General features: G+C 42.1%; 2 protein-coding genes across 4 annotated transcripts; both read left to right on the top strand.

Moving 5' to 3' along the window:
* Positions 1-1,455: 1,455 nt before the first annotated feature.
* Positions 1,456-21,316, top strand: shc1 (SHC (Src homology 2 domain containing) transforming protein 1). 3 transcript variants are annotated; one of them, XM_029503572.1, is made up of 14 exons: positions 1,456-1,644; positions 5,327-5,370; positions 12,251-12,415; positions 12,620-12,690; positions 13,188-13,251; positions 14,186-14,305; positions 15,321-15,374; positions 15,725-15,776; positions 16,212-16,338; positions 16,442-16,589; positions 16,893-16,950; positions 17,330-17,446; positions 18,061-18,317; positions 18,428-21,316. In XM_029503572.1, the coding sequence occupies exons 2-14, from the start codon at positions 5,359-5,361 to the stop codon at positions 18,554-18,556; spliced, it is 1,374 nt and encodes a 457-aa protein (XP_029359432.1). In that variant the 5' UTR covers positions 1,456-1,644; positions 5,327-5,358; the 3' UTR covers positions 18,557-21,316. The 3 variants fall into 3 exon arrangements, with proteins under 3 accessions (XP_029359432.1, XP_029359433.1, XP_029359431.1); XM_029503573.1 differs by lacking the exon at positions 5,327-5,370; XM_029503571.1 differs by lacking the exons at positions 1,456-1,644; positions 5,327-5,370 and having other exon boundaries at positions 7,166-12,415.
* Positions 21,317-21,833: 517 nt separating this feature from the next.
* Positions 21,834-22,088, top strand: lenep (lens epithelial protein). Its single transcript, XM_029505346.1, has one exon. The coding sequence runs from the start codon at positions 21,834-21,836 to the stop codon at positions 22,026-22,028; it is 195 nt and encodes a 64-aa protein (XP_029361206.1). The 3' UTR covers positions 22,029-22,088.
* Positions 22,089-22,258: the final 170 nt, after the last annotated feature.

Below are 22,258 nucleotides of genomic sequence, written 5' to 3'. Positions count from 1 at the left end.
TCAAGTACACGGAAGTAGATGAAAACCGGTCAATGTTGCGTTTGTGTAAAAAGAACACAAATAATTTATGCTGCTTCACGAAAAGTATTAACCACACTGAGGGTGCAGACTACTCCTAAATCTACAAAGACTCATTCTGTATCGTTTACGCTCAGGTAGCATGTTTCTATTCTTCTTCAGATCGAATACTTACAATAAAAGGTGTCGTGCCTGCCTCTGCTGGCTGGAGGAGCTACGTTTAAGACACACATGTTGGCCTCGGATTTTTGAAGACCGTGGACTTACTCCCCTCGCCTGTGAGTGGCGCGTTTTGGCTCGTCTACAACCGCGAGTCTGGCGCTGCTCTGAAAATAGATGAAACTGAAACCCGGCTTGTTAGCCACAGAATTTTATTGATTTTAGAATACTTTGGCGGTGTAAGATGTAATCTATAACCTAAAAGAAAACTATCTAATTGTTATGCGAGGTAACTTTGTGCATTCCGACTCACCCTGAGAAAAACACATTAAACTTAAACATAAACATAAACACTTAAACATATGTCATATAGAGGTCAGGACATACTGACGTTAATATAATATTTCCATGATCAAAATAAGGCAAATGCACTTTTTGTCACGGGAAAAACACAAGTTAGGGAAGCTAGAATTATATGATAAGAGTGCTTATGATCATCAAAATGGTGACCAGTTATAATTAAAACAGTATATTCAATTTCAACAAGGTATTTTTTTTTTTTTGTCATCCCTACATGTTTTCGCCTTCCATCATTTATTTCACGCTAGAGCACAAGAGTCACTAAATAAATCAACAATGACTGCTGTGTGCAACTGTCCCAGCAGCCCATGGGGGGGTTTCAGGGAACAATAGGATCAATGCCAGTACCCTGAAACCAGAGCAGGTAGAAGTGGTATAGCCTTTATCTATTCCGTTATTTGCCTGTTCATGTCCTACAGTATACAACGTATCAACATATCAGAAAAATGACTGTCATATAAAATACATCAGATGAGTTGATGGGGTTAGGTCAAGGACTCTGAAGTCTGCCGTATATCAGACCAATTGAAAGTTTCTACGGTAATAACACCCTGGCCAACATGATATATCAAAGTGTAATACAGCAGTATGTGCTTCATCTAAACCGTACCGTCATTTAGGAGCCACCGGAGACACTCATAGATGGAATGAATGTAATGATGATATAGAGAACTTGTGTAATCTTGCAGGGAACGGAAACGAAATTTCACTTCTTCACTTGTAGATAAGTTGCGTTAATGCCTTTGGTTTGCGCTGTGGGGCGTCCACATTTGCGCAATCTGTAATGAATAGGCCAGGTGCAACACAGTGGCTAACACGTACACATGCGCGCGCGCGTAGAATCTGCTGCCAGATGACGTTGCCATTTGTTCGCGGAAGTGGCTTCTGTCGTGACCGTGGAGGGGGGAGGGCGGGGGGAGGAGGAAAGGAAGGAAAAGGAGAGGAAAGAAGAAGTTTAGATTCACATCGTTTGAAGTTTATCAAAAGTATAAGGCAGACAAAAAGCACAGAGTCTTCTCGCTGTTTGGTGAAATTAGGCTGAAGTTCGTGCAGCAGCTGCTTGGCGGGCAGGAGGGACAAGTCGAAGGAAAGGGAGGAAGTGAGCTGGTAAGTTGCTCGTTAAAGTTGACCACACTTTTTCGGGGCATGGTTTAGGTTGAGCCCTCTGCGCGTCTTTGTACAGCAGCCTTTCCTCATATTAAAATGAAAAGTTTTAGGAAGCAGTTAACTTCATGTGTTTGTGGTGGCCTCAGGGAAACGTTGTCCAGCCTGTGTGACACTGAGACGAGACGGTGTAGTGACTCCTGCCGGGTTACTGTAAAAATAATTTTTATGATCAAACTGGACACAAATGTTTACCGTCCGTCCTCGTTCCCGTTCCTGTTTTGGCGTTTGAGCCCCAGCAGCACCCAGTTGAGCAACAATTAATAATTGCAGCCTGGTAAAATACTTCAGGTAGTTAAAAGTAGCCGGGGATAACAAGTGAACCGATTGGCTTCATGCCATGGGCCTTTACACCAAAATGGATAGAGAATCGAATTCAAAGTTAGGTTTTAATTAATCTATCAGACAAAACTGTATTTGAGTCAGAGCCGAAAGGATGAGTTCATTGGTACATTTCCATATGAATACGGTTCCGAAGTGAAGATTTTTAAATGTTTTTCCCCATGTGTTTGTCTTACAGTGATAAGTCAATATTTTTGATTCCTTTTAGAAACATTATACACAAAATGATTAATTAAAACAATAATCAGGATTGATGAATCCAATGATGATAATGATAACTAAAAGCTTCAAACGATCAGGAGAGGGGGCTTGAGGGTAGTATAGTATCAGCACGCACACACAAGCGTAAATCAAGCAACAACAAACTTACAGTTATCCTCCACTATTTACCGTGTATCCATGGAGACAGGTCAGCAAAACACACCTTAGATGTGTTGAAAAGGGGTCACTGTGACAGAGTTAAAGTTCACTGTGACCGAGTGAAGGACAGACAGACTATTATGGAAACAAACTATGTGGGATGATTGAGGAGAGTGAGAGAAGTGTGCTCAGGGCGTCTTATCAGGGTCAGCCACACCACTCAGACCAGCATCCCCTGACACAATCGCTTATGGTGGAACTTATCGTCACCAATGAAACGGAGGGGAAGAGAGGCATCGATCAACAACTGATCTGGAAAAACAGTAGATTCAGGGATGCCTGTGGCCAGTCAAACAGGACATGTGCACCTACACGCACATACACACATACATAAGGATAAAAACAACACAGACGGAAGGACAGCTGTCAGTCATAGTTGAACATCTCAGCCACATCCACTTGATCAAAATTGGATCTGTCCAGTTCTGCTCACATCATATCAGTCACCGGTAAATGCTTTAGTCCTGACTGATGGCTTAGTTTGAAACTTACAGCTTTGCTTTGACACCTGTATTTCTGTGGCTTGTGCACATAGCCCTTCACTCACCCTCAGGATACAGCCATTCTAGAAATAAGCTTTGATTTTTATAAGTATTCAATGCTAGAGTCACTGATATTAACCTCAAATTCATCTTGTTATAGTTGTATCAATAAAACAGCTGTGATGTACTAAGCTACAGTAAACATGTCAAAACCTTTGACAGGACATTATGCTGTTGTATGTGGGTGTGTTTCTCTCTGTCTTTTGTATCTGACATGTCTACTTATCTGTCTATCTTTAACAGTGGGAGTACATTTGTTTGTGTCTGGTCTGTATATTTGTTTTCTGGAAAGAAACTGTGGGAGTTTGTTTTTGAGGTTGTAGCATGTGGTTGTCCGTCTCCACTTCTACACAATGGGCTTGGGTCTCAGCTGTGTTTCCTCTTCTGCTCTGGTTAAGTGCAACATGCACAGTACTCTGTGCTTTATATAAACCACAGTTTGCCCCATGCGATGTTAAAAATAAGAAGGGAATGCAGCTTGGCTGTAGTTTACAAAAAACAAACGTTAAGTTGAACTATAATGACTGTGAATATTATATTTGGATTTTGTATTAGCTGGCTCCGATTGTTACTTTGGGCTTGACACAATATAGCTGTATAAATCTATTGTGTCAACTTAAAGCTGACAAATCGAGTTTTATGGTTTAAGGTTTTATCATGGTCAATCTTTCTTCAAGCAGAGAGCTGAGGTTGCATTTTCAAAGGCCACCTCTTTTTGCAAAGCCAGGCCTCTGTAGTCTTGGTAATGTGTTAGATACAAGACTGAACTCATTCGTCTGCCATACAAAGTCACACAAGGTCTGAAGCAGGTTAAAATTTTCAATTTGTGGATGGTAATCTTTTGAGCTGTTGTTGCTGTCTATCCTGTAGATTGTCACCCATGCTGATTCCAAAGATTCATAAATAACAAATACGATTATTGTATGTTGTGTGTTGCAAACACTGTCAACACTAACAAAACAAGGAGAACATCTAAAGTACACCAGCTTGTAATATTTTAAAACAAGCAGCTACACAATACATTTTCTTAAAATTATAGAATTTACAATGTTAATGTAGAAATATCTGATCAGAAAATATTTGAGCAAAGCCTGACAGAGCATACCAAATTTTAGCATGAACTGTTTTGAGTCGGTACTTTGAACAGAGATTACTTATAGTGGAAAGTGATGAAGTAACATTGTGTATGGCAAATAAATGGTTAGAGCAGAGGGGAAGTTGTATTGAGACAGACAGTGCGTGGCAGCAGGAAGGGAATGATGGAACGAGATAGAGATGTGGGAGTGTGGTTAGAGGGGGTGGCAGGGGGGGTTTGCATGACCCAAAATAGCCACCTCACATGTTTTCTGTGTGCGTGGTGAACTGTGAGAAAAAGCTGAAAGCCCTTCTACTGAATGCCTGGATAATCTAATGTTCACTCAATTCCTAATTTTTGAAAATTTGATTGTCATTTTGCTGTCTGCATACTGTATGCGAGTTTGCACATCTCCTTCAATCAGAGAAGGTTACCTCTGTAAATCGTGGTCCGTCTCCCCTGTTCCCTCTGCACTCATCATCTTCATCATTTGTCTTTGTTGTTTTCATAATGTGAACTGATGTTAGACAGCATCTCCAGTAAGGAAAAGGTCAGAAACTCAGCCTTTTCACTCCTCTATTTAATTATTTGTTTTATTTATATTTTTTCAAGTGTATGTAAAGGGGTGAGTGAGGCAGGTCAAATCAGATTACACCCACACATACACAAACACACATTCTCACAGATAAAGTATAAGAGCAGACAACATATGTGGCCCTGCAGGATGTACATTAGATCCAGAGCCCTGTCTCAGTCTCTCTCTTACTGTTTCATCTAATAAATACTGAGTGGATGGAGCTTCCACAGAGTTACTCAATCTACTGCATATACAGAAACAAAGCACACACTTGCTAACTTGTGCTGGGCAAGCTGAGACACAAACATCCTACACATGCGGCCCTTTCAGTTAATTCCTTTCATTCCACAGAGTGTGTTTCTGCATGCACACTGTATCATTGCCTTTCACTCATCCCTGTTCTTTCTTTCTCACACTCTCTGTTACTTTTCCCCCTCAGTCTCATTCCATTTTCGATTTTATGTCCATGTTCTGTTTCTATATGCTTGATCAACTGCGCTGTGTTTATCAAAAAAGTCCCATGACCCTCTCTACAGCTGATCCTGGGAGCAAAGCATGCTGGGAGTCAGGTAGCTGCAAGCATGGCATCGGAGCAAGCTTTGATTGGCTTCTTGAAGTTTGTGTGTCTTACATGTGTGTATTGTGTGTTGATGTGCACTGTGTTTTTAGGATACAGGCTCACAGGCATCGTGTCTTGGCCAATGGAATATATGGTAAGATGTTCAAATGATAAAACCAGCTAATCACAAAAACCTTGACACAGTGGCAAAAGAGTTGCTCCTTCTCACTACAATGTAACATCAGTTATTATAATGGTGTCATTTAGCTCTCGATGAGCAGTGTAATGAATGTGTTATCATCTGCACCAGTTTGTAGTGGTGTAGTAATCAGGCCTACATTTAGATTTTATTTCCCCGTTCTGATTATATTCCTTTAGAATATATTAAAAAATGACATGAAAAAGTGGTCTTTCTTGACCACACTTTTCTTAGCGTTCATAAAAAAAGAATTATTTGGCAGAGTCTAAACAAACACAGCTTCATAAGACACAATACAGTAAAATATATCAAACAAAGAACCAGTTTTTACCGCACATTTGGGTGACTGTATAATTTACAATATTTCTCCTGCAGCTGCCTAAAAGACAGATATTACAATTTCTATAGTCTAATGAAACTGGAAAGTAAAGTAACAGTGTTAACCAATGTATAAGTAATTATGCAGCTCAGTCAATGTAAATTTATTGTGGATTAAGTGAAGCCTTAGTTTATTAGGCCAACCCAGCAAAAAGTAATACTGTTAAATTTAACCTATAATGGTCAGTGTTTGTTGAAACCTTTTGGAAGCTGGAGTTGTCCCATGAAACTGTGTTCTCTAACGTTCAAAAACTGAAAATGATATCCTTCATGAAGGTAGAGTTAGTTATTTATAGCAGGCCTCAAATATTAGACTGAGCTAATCAAGGTATACCCCAGCCTGATCTGTACTCTCTATAATACATATTAATTCAGAAAAATATAGAAAGTTCTTAAAGACAACACAAACATCTTTCTGTCAACTCCGAGCCACAGAGTGTCATGAGTTTCACTGGTTACGGGCATGGTGCAGGCTCTGGGTGGAGGGGGCTGTCTTCACCGATCACTATCATGCCAGTCACATTACTCTGTTGTATAGTGACTGATTTGATCTTGAATGACACCCCAGTACTCGTCTGATTTTGATCCTTCTCATCTTGGAGTGCACTGCTTGACTATATGATGACAAAGTAGTGGTAAAATGCAGTACTGCAGGGACTATTATGTTGGGGGTGTCATTTGAGGACTTCTTGCTATGAACTCTGCTGGGTTTCTGTGGCATTCTACGGGTAGTTTCCCCCTGCTTTCTGCATCACTGCTTTCTCATCAGATGCGCTTGAATGTCCTGACCAATGTCAGGGTTTTCTACTTGGTCTCTTTTTCTACAGAATCGCTCAGTTGTTTCTCTGTTTGTCTGGTATAACATACTTTATAATTTTTTTTTAATAACATATAACATACTCGTATATTAACACATCTCAATGTCATTCGGTAAGTCTTCCTTTGTGTAATTCTTCCACTATCATCAAGGTTGTATAGCGTGACCTCATGTCACACTCTGCTCAGAGGAGGGTGAAACCTCTTCCCCTTTCTGTCGAAATCCTCTCTCTCTCTCCCTCCCTCTGTCTCTCCCTGTTTCAATCTGTTTCTCAGGTTACCAAACATGAATAAGGCAGGAGCATTGCATGGCCAACATGCACAACCCTGTCTCCCTACATATACACAAAGATCTACCCCCACTCTCCCTTCCTGCTGTTTTCCACATCTTCATCTCCCCTTGGAGTGTTTGCATTAATGTGCAGGAGCACAGCTTCTTGCTGTGCTCCTGCACATGTACACCACTAAATGACTGAGGCTGCAGATAGGAGGTGGGGGGAAGGGGAGGAAACAGGAAGGAGGTTGGATGGGAGAAAAAAAAGGTGGGGAGGGCAGAGACAGCAGCAGTGTGAGTGTGTGTGTGTGTGTGTGTGTGTGTGTGTGTGTGTGTGTGTGTATACAAGAGAGAGAGTGAGAGAGAGAGATGGTAAGAGAAAATGGGAGGCAGCATCACCCACCCAGACTGGGAGGAGGGGAGAACAGACAGCATGCTCGTCCCTCTAACAGACAGAGGTTGAAGGAAAGGGGGAATGAGAGACAGACATTAGGGGAGAAGAGGAGCACAATGAAGGAGTGCTATTGTCCATCCTGGCAGCACTGCCATTTCACCACCATCTGCTGAAAGAGAGAGAGAGGCAGAGGAGGGAAGGGAAGAGGAGGAAGCCAAACGGAGGAGAGGATAGATGGAAAGGAGCTGCCGGCAGTGACTTTGTGAATTAATCGAGCGGAAGAGCAGATCAGTGGAGAAGCACGTTTTTCAGGGAGTGGACGGAAGGAGAGGACGAATGACCGGACAGTCTGTGGCTGTTTAAACATTAATGTGATTCAGCTCCAGATGAATCACCGTGGATTATCAATTGTATGATCCTTAAACCAAAAAAGGAACTCTTCTTGTTTTGTCATTCATGAAAAAAAGAAAGAACTTTTAGGGAAATTGATTTGAGTCACTTTATACAGACCATTTTGAATTACTTTTTTCTTCTGTGTAAATATAGACCCTCTTTGTGACTTCTGGTTTTCTATTCCTATGAGCATAGGATCTATTCTGCAGGATGTTATACAGTTGTTATCTTTGTTAGCTGCTGCACAGAATATTCAGGTTGTTTTTATGCAAGTTTTCTAAACATAAGTGTTGTCTTTTAGAAGTGAATTGCTAATTTAGTTGTTTGTACTGTCATCAGAATGTCAGACAGAAATTTTAACCTTCTCTAATCGGAGTTGGGGAATGCAGCCAACATGGGATGTCAACATTGATTGTGTTTTATGGCTGGCGTGACGCTGGAGAAAACTTTGATCATTTCCTGAAACCTATTGATCTTTCTAGGCGTCTGTAGTTTTTCTTTTTGTTGGATGAAAGAAAAAAGGTCTAATGTGAAATCTTAGATGCAGTGAAAAATTGCTGCCATGTGATTTGACACAGCAGTTATCTCTTTGTCTGAAGGTTTCTACCGTTGTCAGGACATGACCATATATATTCGCTGCAGGCATCTCTTTTAATGTCTGTTGCCATAGCAACGGGCAGCGGCTGCAGACAGAACACGATGTAAAGTTCTTTTTTTCTTGTTTCATCTTTCAAAACTGGTGCTTTCCCATTAGGCAGTTGAATATAGGGAACAGTAGACCTGATTAGTCTATGGTTGTATGCAGTTTTTAGAGTTTCTTGGTCAGATTTTTTTTTCCTCCTTTTTTTTTTCTCCCCCCTAGACTGTCTTTGTCTATGTGGTGGAGCTTGGCGGTCTCCGAAAATCAGGGTTGTTTCAGGTCACCGGCCTCCTCCCCCATCCTGTGCGTTCATCTTTTGTGAATCAGCTTAGCCCTATATGTCCTGATCTCACCTTTATAAACGACAGCTACCATTTTCACCAGTCAAGCTTTATGGCATTATCAGGACTGGCTGGATAAATTCAATTATCTTACTGATTTCACTTGTAGATGTCACTCTTTAATCACTGTGCAGCTGCTTGGCCTTGAAGCCACTAATCACTGATCATTAGTGTGTTTTGTCTGAGACAGTCCTTTCCTGTTAGTGTTCTAATGTAGGTGACTCAGGATTTTTCCACATGTAGAGGGTCATCTCCTCTGCAATCACCTGACCTACACTGTGGTCTGTGCACTAAAACATCCGAGGAGAGGGAGAGGGTGACTACACACCTGGGCTTTCCTCTCTAGTGTTAACAACTCCATTTGTGTCTGATCTTTTGCCTTTTTAAGTGCTAATCCTCTATTTGGAATGATTTCTGGTTTTATTAGGGGTATTATAGATGATAGTGTTTGTTCTGCACGATTTTTTCATTGTCTAAAAACTGGGTGTCTTTTGTGAATTTCCCAGCCATACTTCTTTACAGCTTTCTGGAGATCATCCCAGTCTGTCTGGCAGTCTTTGTATGTTACTGGATTCTTCATGGTGCTTTTTGGCCAGGACCAGATGGATGACTAGAATTGTGGTGCTAGACTGGTGTAGGCGACTGTTCCTTTGCCATGCATCCAGCACCCACTGCAAGCTGGTGTGCTATACTTTAGACACAGTTCAGTTATGAAATATTAACGTGTGGAAAAACTTTTCGTTTTCACTTGGCATCCCTGAAACTTTGGTGCAAAATTTACAACCTTGTGCAAGTAGTTCAGGCAAGGTGCATAAAGACTTTGCTCTCCTTTTGAGTCAGTAAAGGTCAATAAATCCTAAACATGACCAGTGCCTCAAAAGCACTGAGGTGTGGACGAGTCAGTTTGCTGCAGCACCGTAGGTGTAGCATTGCCTCCTGCTGAAATCTAACTGCAGCAGACTGTTTTGTTCATTGGACTTTGGGTTGCAAGAGACTGTTAATTTAAAGACTGTTTGCCCTCTAGGTTGGACTATGCAGAATGTTTTGTGGTGTCTGTACTGTTAGTAGGAGAATGGAGAGTTGACCTACCGCTTAATAAGCCCTGCCTTAGATAAGGAAGGAAGCAATTCCAGAGTACAACACTTAACCTGTTTATATAGTATCAGGCTGTGTCAATGCTCTTCTCTCAGGTAATCACTGCAATTGGGGTTTCGTATTTGTAATTAACATTAATAGAGTGACAGGGTAATAGCAGCCGTGTATAGAAAGATCAGTCCATCAACAGAGTACAGTTTTCATTGAGCATTTCCAGCTGGGTGAGAGAGTTCATGTTCAACTCTGATGAGCCTCCAGCACCATTCAGGGAAACCTAGGTTGGGAGTTTAAACCAGACCAATCAGGTCTCATTACCATCACAACTCCACCGGTAGTCATCACAGCCAATGACCTACATTCTCCAGTGTTACATCACCGCCGTGCTACTGCAGTGAATGTCACTGTACCAGACACAGTGAAACATCTCAGACTGAAACTACCGCTTTTTAATGGTGCTCGTGAGAATAAACAAATAAACATCCTAACCGAGGTGGCCGCTTTTACAGAACACACTTGAACAAAGGCAGCCTCACGTCTCTTAGCCATATCAGGTTCACCAGTCAGGAACGGGCCCAACTCTGCTGGCCCAGTCTTAAGTACCAACTTTTTTCTTTGTTTTCTACTTGTGTCTAAATAGGTGACCATGCCTAGCCTCTAGCCATTCCTATTATTGAAGTCAGAGGGACAGGGATCACCATTAATATATTAGACAGAGGGACTGTTAAACAGGACAGCCTGGAGAACGGGCGAGCAGACGAGGGAGGGGGTAAGGGGGAGCGAGAGATCATCTGGAAGAGGAGAGAGGAAGTGGTGGCACGGGAGAGGGCAGAGGCGTTGGAGAGACAGAGGCTGGCAGAGTATATTGTGTGGAGAAAAAGAGAGGACTTCCAGGAGAAGAGAGGAGACAGAGAGAAGGGAAACGGTACAGAGAAGGGGAAAGAGACAGCGCCAGAGGTAATCTGGAAGAGGAGAGAAGAAGAGAACGGAGACACAGGGAGGGAGCAAGCGAGGGCCATTCAGAGAGGACATGAAACCATTTGGAGGAAGAGAGAGTTGGAGTAAAAAATGAATCTGATGAAAGATTTTAGAATACAGTGCTTTTAAAACGTAGGTGTTAAGGAAAGTCTGCTGCTGCCAGAAGTTGGAGAATAGCCATACATCAGTAAGCCTTCTCTCTTCTTTTGCAGTACTGTGCTCCATTGAGCACTGCAGGTGCTCTCTCTAGTACCAACCAATTGGAGCTGTGTGTATGTGTGTGCGTGCATGTGTTTGTGTGTTGTTGCTGTGCATGGCCCCCTTGCAATCCCCAAGTTGGCTGCTAATAGCATTTTTATGGGCCTGTGTCAAGCAGTATAGAGCTGCGAAGGGGTGCTGCTTCACACATGTTAACATGTGTGCACACTAACACACATGCGTACACAGATAACCTGAGAGGTTTTGTGGGGAGGGAAAGTTTAGACAGCCTCGCAAACATGTAAACATCACATCACATCCAAGTACGGACCCCTCAACACACACACGTGAGGAGTTGTTGAGAGAAATCACATGTGCTGATTCTCCACGGTGCTGCCAACAGCTGGATAGCTGGCCCTCTATGAGGGGCTATTAAGTTGGGACAAGATACTCACAGATATTATTTTGCATTATGGCAAAACACTGAGGTGAAGATTTTTTGGATTGCAAAGACGTCATCAGCAGTCCCTGAGAACAGAAAACACTGAAGCAGATGCAAAGTGAACTGCTGAAACCATGATCTTCGCTGGTGCACTAAAAACGAACTTTTTTCATCTGCATTCTCCCATTAACTGGGACAGCCCCCTGCTCCCCTGCACCTTTTATCATTCTGCTTGTATAATGGAGAAAGCTGTTTCTAAAGCAGTTTGGTTTTGGCTGCCTGGTAATGAGTGGAGGACAGACAACCAGACAGATGGATGCAGTTCTTATATTGAACAAGACAGACAGATGGCTGTGTCCTTTTAGAGAGAAACTTTGAATACTGAGACAAAGAGACTTTAATTGAATCACTAGAGCCTGTGGACTTGCACGGATATAAAAACTGACTCTGCACATTCATTATGGAGCTTGTCCCAAAAACCAAATACACCCACTTTCGGAGTGAATCGCTGAGCTCAACTGATGAAACAAACTCCAATCCGTCATCGTTCCCTCCTTCCAGTCCTGCTACGCCACTCACTCCCTCCCCTGGTTTACCTTCCTCTCTCTCCTCTTCGTCTCTCACTCCCATCTTGCCCCCGTCCTCTCCCCGCCCGGCTGAGAACAGCCCAACTACCCTCTGCTCCTTCTTCCCCAGGATGGGATCCCTTCGTCTGGGTGTCTCCGCCACTCTTCTGCCTGGACTCAAAGCCTCCAGCAGGTCGCAGCAACCTCAGGCACCTGTGGAGTCCTCTGGGGACGACAGGAGCAGTTCTAGCTCCTCCCCACCACTTCCTCACCCTGTACCCTCTCTAATTGCTCCTTCTCCCCCTCCCCGACCTCCTCTGCAGGACATGAACCGGCTGGGAGGGGCGTCCAGGAGGGCACGGGTGGAAGGAGGGCAGCTGGGAGGAGATGAGTGGACGCGCCATGGCTCCTTTGTCAACAAACCCACCCGTGGCTGGCTGCACTCTGACAATGTGGTCAGCACTACTGGTGTTTCCTACACTGTACGGGTAAGTAACTGGACAACACTCACTGACCCCTGACTGAAATGTATTTTACACTTTCCTTCTCTTTCCAATCTCTGCGTATGGTGTATTCCACATTTTTAGAAACTGACACTACTAGCACTGCTGTATTGTGTTCCATCTGCCTGATGGGACTGTGATGTAGGAAATGTCTGATGCTAATGTGTTGCCTTCCTGTTTCCTGGGTAGTACATGGGATGTGTGGAGGTGCTACAGTCAATGCGAGCGCTAGACTTCAATACCAGAACTCAGGTCACCAGGTGAGAATACACATTGCTCATCAGCCTGCTACTTCTCTCATTTCAGCTGTTGTTTGTGCATGTGGGGGCGAGAGGTAAAAGTGTGGTTGGACAGATATATTCACAGCACCACTCACCGCTCATATGCTGTTGTTGGGTTTGTTTTTTTTTTTTTTTGGCCGCTTGATTTCTGTCCCGTTTCCACACACTTCGGTTTGCTCGCTTCACTCTGTGTCTGACTGCATCTGCTCATATTTCTGTGTGTGTATTTGTGAGTGTGTACGTGTTCATGTGTGCAGCTCTGAGAAGTTAAATTAGAATGTTCTGGAATCCTGGTGGTCTCCCTCTGGTTTCCGTAGTGATGTTTGTCTCTGTGGCGAAGACGGTTATTGTTGCCATGGACGATAAATTCAATCATCCAGTGCCAGGTCTCATTTAATCCACATAATTGCAAGTCCGGGAAGGTGCTAGAGTTAATGACATGCTATTGCAACTCTTGCATGTTTTTAATGTTTCAGGGAGGCAATTTCTGTGGTGTGTGAGGCAGTACCCGGTGCCAAAGGAGCCCAGCGCAGGAGAAAGGTACACGCCATGCATGCTAGCACACATCCTTACAGGGCATTACTTATTTATATGGTTTAAATGGGCAGCAGTGGGAAGGGTTGTCTGGATTTAGCTTGACTGTCCGCTCTGTGGTCAGTTGGCTATTTAGTCACACACGTTTCCTTACACACACACAAATCTTGACTTAGGCTGATTGTGGGCTCCTAACAGTTAATGACCAATCACTCTCCGGTCTTTCTTTTCTTTCCTTCCCTCCCTCTTGTTACAAGGGAGACTGGAAATGTAGCATTGTAGCTCCTGTGGAGCCAGTGTTAAGTCAAAGAAGCACTACAGACTTGCAAACACACCTATAACTGCTGCTTAAAGAATGTGTGTCTGTGTGCAGTACTCCTGTAAAACTTAAAGCACACACCAAAACAGCTCATAAAACAGGTGGCTAAATCTAGTGTTTGACCAAGGAACGTCTCGTAGTGCAAGACACCAGACAAAATGCAGTTATAGAGCATGATCTAGAATAGATTCAACTACTCTTGGCCCTCTGATTTGGCTGAACTGAGGTTAATGTGGCTGAGCTTGTCATGATTCTGGTGTTCTCACACTCCAAATATTTTGGAGCAGATATGGATGAAACCCTTGAGGAGGAGGATTGGGATGAACAAGCTGGCACAATAGTGCTGGCATGGTCTCCCTGATGCTCTTGGCACAGCTTATAGTATGTGAACTGTCCTGTCTACTCCCTATTGGTCACAGTTGGCCTTTGAGACAGGATCATTTTCAAAATTGCAGCTGTTCTCCCACTCCCACACACACAGGCATTTCCACACATACACCCACAGGCTAATGCACAGGCAGGGAACATTCAGTGGAATATTGTGCCTGGTTTAAGTAAAAAAAAGAAAAAAAAATCCTTTGTTTGTTGATTACTTATGGATCATATCCCTCTGCTTCACAGCCCTCTTCTCGCTGTCTGACGTCCATCCTGGGGAAAAGTAATCTGCAGTTTGCTGGCATGACAATCAGCCTGACCATCTCAACAAGCAGCCTGAATCTGCTGGCCTCTGACTGCAAACAGGTTGGGGTGCAAAGAGCTGACCATTTGATTCCTAAAGCTGCCGTTCTGTATTTTTCTCCCAAAAAAATCTGTCAGTGTTTGATGCAATTCTCCCAGAGAGCTCATTGTGTCAGTCAGTGATGCATCTGATTGTTAGAGTTCTGTTTTAGCCGGAGGTATGTTTAGTATCCTGAGTGCACTGTGTGCACCCGAGTTAATGTATTTTACTAAAGGGGAGTAACAGTGTGCATCTCTCTGCTTGAGGGATTTTTTATTTTTTATTTTTTTGGTAATTTTAAGTGTTTAAAGCTTTATTTATAAAAATCTATTCAAATCCCCATTTTAATTTTAATGTTAGTCTTCTTTGAACCCAGGAAAATATAGTTGAAGATCAAAACTTAACCCAGTGTAATATTATTTAATCATCTAAGGAATGTTTATCATCTTTTGTGATATCCACAGCATTTCCAGATAAATTTAGAACTTCTCCGCTTAGTTTGCCTCAGTTGTTCTGGATTATGCGCAAATCCCTCTTCACCATTATCTTCATTCCTGTACCACCACAGGGCAGGATGTGATCCTCCTCCTAGACCTCTTATGAGTTAATAGCTGCTGAATGATGTTTATTCCTTTAGGGAAATGGTGTACACAATGCAGAACATACACATTAACACATAGCGCAAAGCAACATGACAAGCACAACTATTCACAGAAAGGGCTCATAGACTGCACAGAGAGCATTAGCAAGTGTTGATGCTGTTATTGATCCAACATGGGTGGCTGTTGCAGACTGTTAAAAAAGGGCTCCGTCTATTGTCTGTGCTCAGATTTGATCTCTGCTGTTGGTGGTGCTCAACAAAAGAAAAAGCACTTTTCTCAGTAATTATTCCAAATGTCTCCCCATTCATATGCTTTCATCTCACTTCACACATACTTCATGTCACTCACATGCACTCCTCTCTCTGTCTTTCTCTCTCACTGCCACTCTGTCTCTCTATCTCTCTCTCTCTCTTCCTCTCTTTCTTTTTCTCCACAGATAATCGCCAATCATCACATGCAGTCCATCTCCTTCGCCTCTGGAGGAGACCCAGTGAGTCATCCAAAGTCAGCTCAAATCTCAATCTGGACATTTTCCATCTTTCTTCAGCCTGCATATCCTTCCTTCCTGTCCTCTGTCATTGTCTCTTCTTATGAACACCACTCACTCCATTGCTGCATTGCTGGTTTGATGTCCTTCTCTTCCAAGCTTGATCTCATTACTTCCTGTTATCTCTCTTTCAGCTCAGTGTGTTTTTAACTTCTGCAGCTTTGCTTTGCCTCTTTACTCTTCATCCTCTTCTTCTCAACCTTTCTATCCTAAACCTGCCCCTCACTTTTTCCTCCTATTGATTTTTATCCTCTTCCCTTCTTTCCCTAACTGTCTTCCCCTGTCTCCCTCAGGATACGGCTGAGTACGTAGCATATGTGGCCAAAGACCCAGTCAACCAGAGAGGTGAGCAGAAGCAGCAAAATAACACCTCCACACAGACAGCATCTGTCATTTGATTGCTTTGTAGGGCTCTTGGTTTGAACAGGGTGTTAGACTACACTTTTAAGAAAATACTGTACATATGAAGTCCCACCAGCTATTTTATTAAAATACAAATGAATCCTATTAAATCGTTAAATTGGTTCTATTGATTTCTTATTTTACTTTGAGTTTGAGACCCAGACTGCAAATGAATATGCAGTATCCAGCTTTATTCACTCATATGCCGTATCTGTGAACATATACATTTTTTGTTTGTTTTAATTTATACATTTGAATGAAGGGAAAATAGCATGCTCACAGAATTTTCATTCTTGTAATCCATAATATGAGGGAAAACTACAGTGAGTACGCTGGACTCTGTCTTCAGTGATGTATCCTTCATGTATCCTCTTTCAGCATGTCATATCCTGGAGTGTTCAGAAGGTTTAGCCCAGGAAGTCATCAGCACCATCGGCCAAGCATTTGAACTACGTTTTAAACAGTACCTAAAGAACCCCCCCAAATTGGTCACACCTCATGACAGGTAAAAGGTCATGTGTGCCTGAAACAAGAGCTTGTGTTTGTCTTTGGCCACCCACCAACATGTGTGTCTGCATTTGCTTTTGTATCACCTCTTTCTCTCACAGAATGGCTCCATTTGACGGTTCAGCATGGGAGGAAGAAGATGATGAGAGTGCTCCGCCTCCTGATGTTCCCTACTATAATAATTTCCCTGGAAAACAGCCTCCCCCTGGTGGACTAGTTGACATGAGGACCCGCCCAGGGGCCACACTGGTGAGGCAAATGCTCATAAATACAACAGGAGGATAACACATACTCATTCTTATTCTGCACCACATCTAAATACTGACAGCACTGCTATTAAGAGATGATCCAGTTTTCAGGAAGCTATTGATTGCAAAATATGTTTGTCAAAAATGCTCTGTTTCAAGCTGAGACAACTATTACCATGTTCTGTTTGACTTGCACAAATGCTTATTGACATTTGTAACAGCTTTCAGTTGACCAAAGAATAATGTTTTTATCTGTAAGTTGACTGTGCTGTGACTCAGAATTTGTTTTTGTGTCTGTTTGCAGCCTTATGGACAGGCAGGTCAGAATGACATTCACAAACAGCCGCTGCCCCCTCTACCAGGTGAGAACTGCCTTTGCCGGTCAGATTGTATTTCTTTGTTTTTATCTCTGTCATTCATACTGAATGGAAATGGCTCATTTGAGAACAAACTAGAGAGATTAAACAACAATTTCCCCTCTTTTCTTATAACTAGTACATCCCTTAGTAACGAACACTGCTCATTCACCATGGATTAGAGATTAATTGGTATATAGAACTAATTGAGCAGATTACCCCTGATTGAGAAATCTGTCACACTTTTTCTACACACTCTTGCCTTTTGTGTTTATTTTATCTAATCTTGGCTGGTAACAGTGACATTTAGTATAAAAAGCTAATATGAGATTTAGATGATTATTCCAGGATTATTGATGTCTGTCCCCCCCCTCCTTTTTTTTAGTGGGTGCCAAAGAAGGAGGGCGGGAACTGTTTGATGATCCTTCATACGTCAATGTGGATAAACCCCGCCCCCCAGTTGCAGCAAATGGAAACACTCACAGAGATGCTTTTGACATGAGTAAGTGCCTTCCTGGTCTATCTGTGCTTTTATATGAATGTGTTGCTTGATATCATCTCAGCTTGATAAATCCAGCAGAAAATTATTGCTATCTGAAAAAACTGCAAATGACTAAACTGCGTTTAAGGAATGAAATCTAGTTACTGAAGCACGATTTCCAGTAAATGACAAAATGTGTCTGTTGTAATCAAAGTGACCAAAAATGTTGTTAACTGAAATGCACAATTACCATGTGGCAAGCAGAAGGGTTTATCATTGACAAAAGAAAAGGAAAGTGTAGTGTGTACTATACATACAATATGACTGGCTAATTGAGGAGTAGGGCTGGCCACAGAAGGCTGCCTTGGAGGGAGATAGGGGAATTAGAGTGCCTTTGTCCATTACAGGGGCATTTTATGTAACATGATTGGTTAGCTGGGTAAAGCTTTCACATTAAAGACACAGTGTTCTATCAGTGTATAGGACACATCTGTCAGAGACCATGCAGTTGACTTGTAAAAAGTCCAATTATTTTTTAGTTTTAGTTTTCATAGAAATACAGGCAAAGAAAATACATTTCAGGCCAGAATCACAGAACACAATATTACATATGTTTATATTAATTTCTGTTTAAGAGCCCTTTGATGACGCCTTGGGAGTCTCTGGGCACGGGGGCCCAAACTCAGCGACAGCAGTGCCTCCTTTGGTGCAGCAGTTGCAGTGTGAGACCTGGTTCCATGGTAGCTTAAGTCGCAGGGAAGCAGAGAGGCTACTGACAAGAGATGGTGACTTCCTTGTGCGGGAGTCTGGGACCACGCCTGGACAATACGTGCTCACAGGACAGCAAGGGGGTCAGCCCAAACACCTGCTACTTGTCGACCCAGAAGGAGTGGTGAGTTAGGATGGGAGGTAGTGAATAAGAGAGGGACATTTTTAAGTTGTGTTTGTGATTCTCTCAGTGTGCTGTTAAACCTACGTTTAACATATTTCTTTGTCTCTTAGGTTCGTACAAAAGATCGTCGGTTTGAAAGTGTTAGTCACTTGATCAGCTACCACATGGACAACAGACTTCCCATCGTATCAGCTGGTAGCGAAGTTTGTCTGCAACAGCCAGTGGAGCGCAGAGCCTGACATTACACAGACCAATGAAATATTCACCAAACATGCACACACTCCTGTTGCAATTCAACACAAGATAACCATATCTTCTTATGCTATAATACACACACAGCAACACTACACTTAAACCAAATATAATAACAATACATACACACACAGCCAAAAAAATAAACCAATTTTTCTGCAGAATCACTTAATTACTGCTGTTGCCACATGTTTCTGTCCTCTCTGAAAGCCAAACTGTGATATGCAGTCCTACCTTGACCCCAGCGACTATCAGGCGCATCCCTCCCCAATGGAGAAGCACTGCTGCAATTTCTCAACATCCTACTGTGAACCAGGGAGGAGCCCTTTTCTAACTTCAGAACGGGGCAAAAAACAATTGCAATTTTTTTTTTTTAAAGAAAACAATCTTGTCATTTCATTATGGAAAAACAAAAAAATAACTAAACACTTTACTAACACAAGGAATTATGTACAAAGAAATGGTGGAAATGAAGAGTGAAGAAAGAAGCATAAATGGGACATGGAATCAAATTTTCTATGTTTGGAACCATCTGTTCTTTCATTCTGATGAAATAAATGCCCTCCTCAGACTGTGGCCGGAGCCTATTAGACAAATTGCAAACTGGATAGCAAAGGTTTTTTGTGATCGAGGCTGATCCAGGCTCCCTTCAGGTATCACTTGAGCACTTCAGCAGCAAATCTGACTGTGACATGATTCTGTCTGGTGAATATGCATAAACGAGTTTGCTTCCAATCTAATCAGGAGGGCCACTCTATCCCCAACCACTCCCAATAAAAGGTGTTGGAACTTTGACCCCTGGAGTGATACCTGGTGATGAAGAAAGTCTGTATGCAAAAGTGGGACTGCTATGCCAATGACCATCATATATGTTTTCTTTTTCCTTGCTGTTATCTTGGGACTCATTTCTAATGGAATATGAGGATTGTAGGAGTCTCTGAATGGCTGTATTCCCCTAATGCTCCTATATCCACAGATACACCTTTATGCCACACACGGTTTGCACCACATGGCATGCCAAAGAACTCGAACTTGGTTGCTAACAGCAGGGGCAGCCATGATAATTGTCAGCAGTTATTTATCTCTTGTGGTTACAGCATCGAGAGATAATTTAGAAAGAAACATACACATGAAAATGAGCCTGTCTGAAATGAAAGAAGAATCTAGTGGTTGTACTTGAATATGATTTCAAAAAGGCAATTTTCTTTTAAAAAAAGCTCATTGATGTCACCCACAAACACGATAACTATTACATTTGGAGAAACATAAATCAGATCATTTTGACCTATTGCTTTTCACTGACACCTTAGTATGTGTTTGCATTGACAATCTATGGGTTATAAATTTCCAGAGTATTCTCTGAAGTAAAACTAAAACAAAACAGAGTTGTTTAAAGAGACTCCTTCAAATACTGGCCGCTGAGAAATGTTCAACAATGAATTTCCCTCTGCAAAAATGATGCTCAATGTCAAAGTATTTGGTTTGGTATTTTTGTGAATTGTGATGTTGCTTTACTTTATAATCATTTGAGGGAATCATTCTTAAAATCTTGTATATCAAATGAAGTAGGCCTGCAGTGACTGAACATAAGGACATCCATGCTTTTGGAGCATTGCTAGCAATGAAATGATAAACCAAATGCTTTTCCTCCTGTCAAAGATCTGGAGGGAGAAATTCATAAAATAGTTTTCTCCCTCCATGTTCCTCCTGTCTCAATCCATGGTTGGTGTTTTTTTGTTTTGGTTTTTTTTGGTTTTTTTTAGATTTTTTAATTGTGCCTTGTTTCTTCAATGCAGTCACATCACTTCAATGCAGTCACCTTATGTACTTAATTCAAATGTAGTTGACTACAGGAGAATCTTACACAAGCCACTCAGTCAAACAACAAAGACTTTGCAAAAAAGACACTCCAGTAAATACACCCAAATAGATCTAGTGATGGCAATCTCCTCTGATGCACGTTCTTGTATTCAGCTTATAGTCACAGATATCTGATGTCACCATAGGTTGGGGGGTTGTTTCTTGAGCATCTGTAAATAACATTATTTTTGACTGTAGAGTTTAGTATCAGGTTATTATTTCCATTGTTGTATATTTAAAGAGTTATTTAAACATTTTAACACCAAGCCAGACACCACAACACTGAGGTAGCTCTTAAATCCAACTGAACCTGTCAGAGAGCTTGTGGCTAAACTCCTGAAATATGAGAGGGGATCTTTCAACTTAAACTTTAACTGTCAACTAGTCTTCATACCCTGAAGTGGGCTCACATGTAATCTAACATGTACACGCATATCAGAGTGACAGCTGGGTCAGTCAGACACTCACACTCGGTGGGTCAGAGATAGGAAAACCAGAATTTGAAGTTCTGCCATTAGTATGTGAGTGTGTGTGTGTGTGTGTGTGTGTGTGTGTGTGTGTGTGCTGGAATGGACCCACCTGACCCTCTGTGTCATTAGTGACCTGGTCCCGTGTTAACATTGTCCATCACAGTTGCCTTTGTTGCATGAAAAAATGTTCCTATTTGTTGTTGTTGGTGGTGGTGATAGTATTGATGATGCTGTTGTACTTTTTAATTTGTGTTTTTTGAAAGCCAAAGGTTTCTTTGAGATAGTGTGAACACATGTTGATTTTCATGTTATGAATTTCTGTTTTAATACATTTTTGTTTTTAGGGAAACATGTCTGTTTACACCTGTATCTGAAAATATAAATTGCATATATAAATACATATATCGTTCAACTCTCGATAATTTTTGATATGATTTCTTATTCATCATGTGGTTGGGGAGGCTTTTAGATCCTTTTAGTTATCTTGCCAAGATACACAAAAACAACAACACAGCACACACTTCTAGATGGTAAAATCACCCGTCACATACTGTGGGAAACAAAGAGCAGGATGTCGTGCAGGGGCCATATTGGAGGTACTGGAATTCTCCTGTTTGTGAACAGCTGAGGCTCGAACAGAAGGGGGCTGATTCAGGGATTGTTAGAGCTCAGAGTCTGTGTGTGTGTCGTGGGGGGGGGTTGTACATAAAAGAACGGCGCAGCATAGGTAAACAAGGCCTCTAACCAATCAATGCACGTTTGAAAGCAAGGAAAAATCTAGAAAAAGCAGGATGTGAACGGTAGCAGCCTGCAGTTCATATAGAAGGTTATAAGTAGAGGGACTGACTGCCAGGAATACACAGACAGAGCTCTGCTCCTGCTCTCTTCTACTGCCCTCCTTCTTGCCCAATCACTCCATTTCCTTGCCGGAGCAATGCATCCTCAGCGACCTCTTCCCCAAGCCATGCCCTCCACCTCTCTGGGACAGCAACTGCGAGATATAGCCATGGGTGTAGGACGCGGCAAGAACTTCTTGGGAGGAAACTTTGCTTACAGTTTCATCCAGTCTGTTAAGGAGTGCCTCTATTTCCTCCTCTGTTGCTGGTGCATCAAAGAGATCCTGGACTAACAGACTCAAAGAGAGTAGACCAAGTGGGCATTGATTTTCCCTGTTTCTCCATTGGCTCCTGCAGTGTAATTCCAACCAGCTTTTATTTCATCAGAAACTGAGTGTTTGATCAGCGGTGCTGGCAAAGCATTGGCAAGTATGAGTCTTGTCTCGTATGACAACAATTTACCACTTCAGAAGCCAACACAGTGGATCAAAATCTCACTAATGTATGTAATGCAATTACCCAC

The sequence above is a fragment of the Echeneis naucrates genome, chromosome 6 (assembly GCF_900963305.1).
Source record: "Echeneis naucrates chromosome 6, fEcheNa1.1, whole genome shotgun sequence".
Lineage (NCBI taxonomy): Eukaryota > Metazoa > Chordata > Actinopteri > Carangiformes > Echeneidae > Echeneis > Echeneis naucrates.
This window is presented reverse-complemented; position numbering and strand designations above follow the sequence as displayed.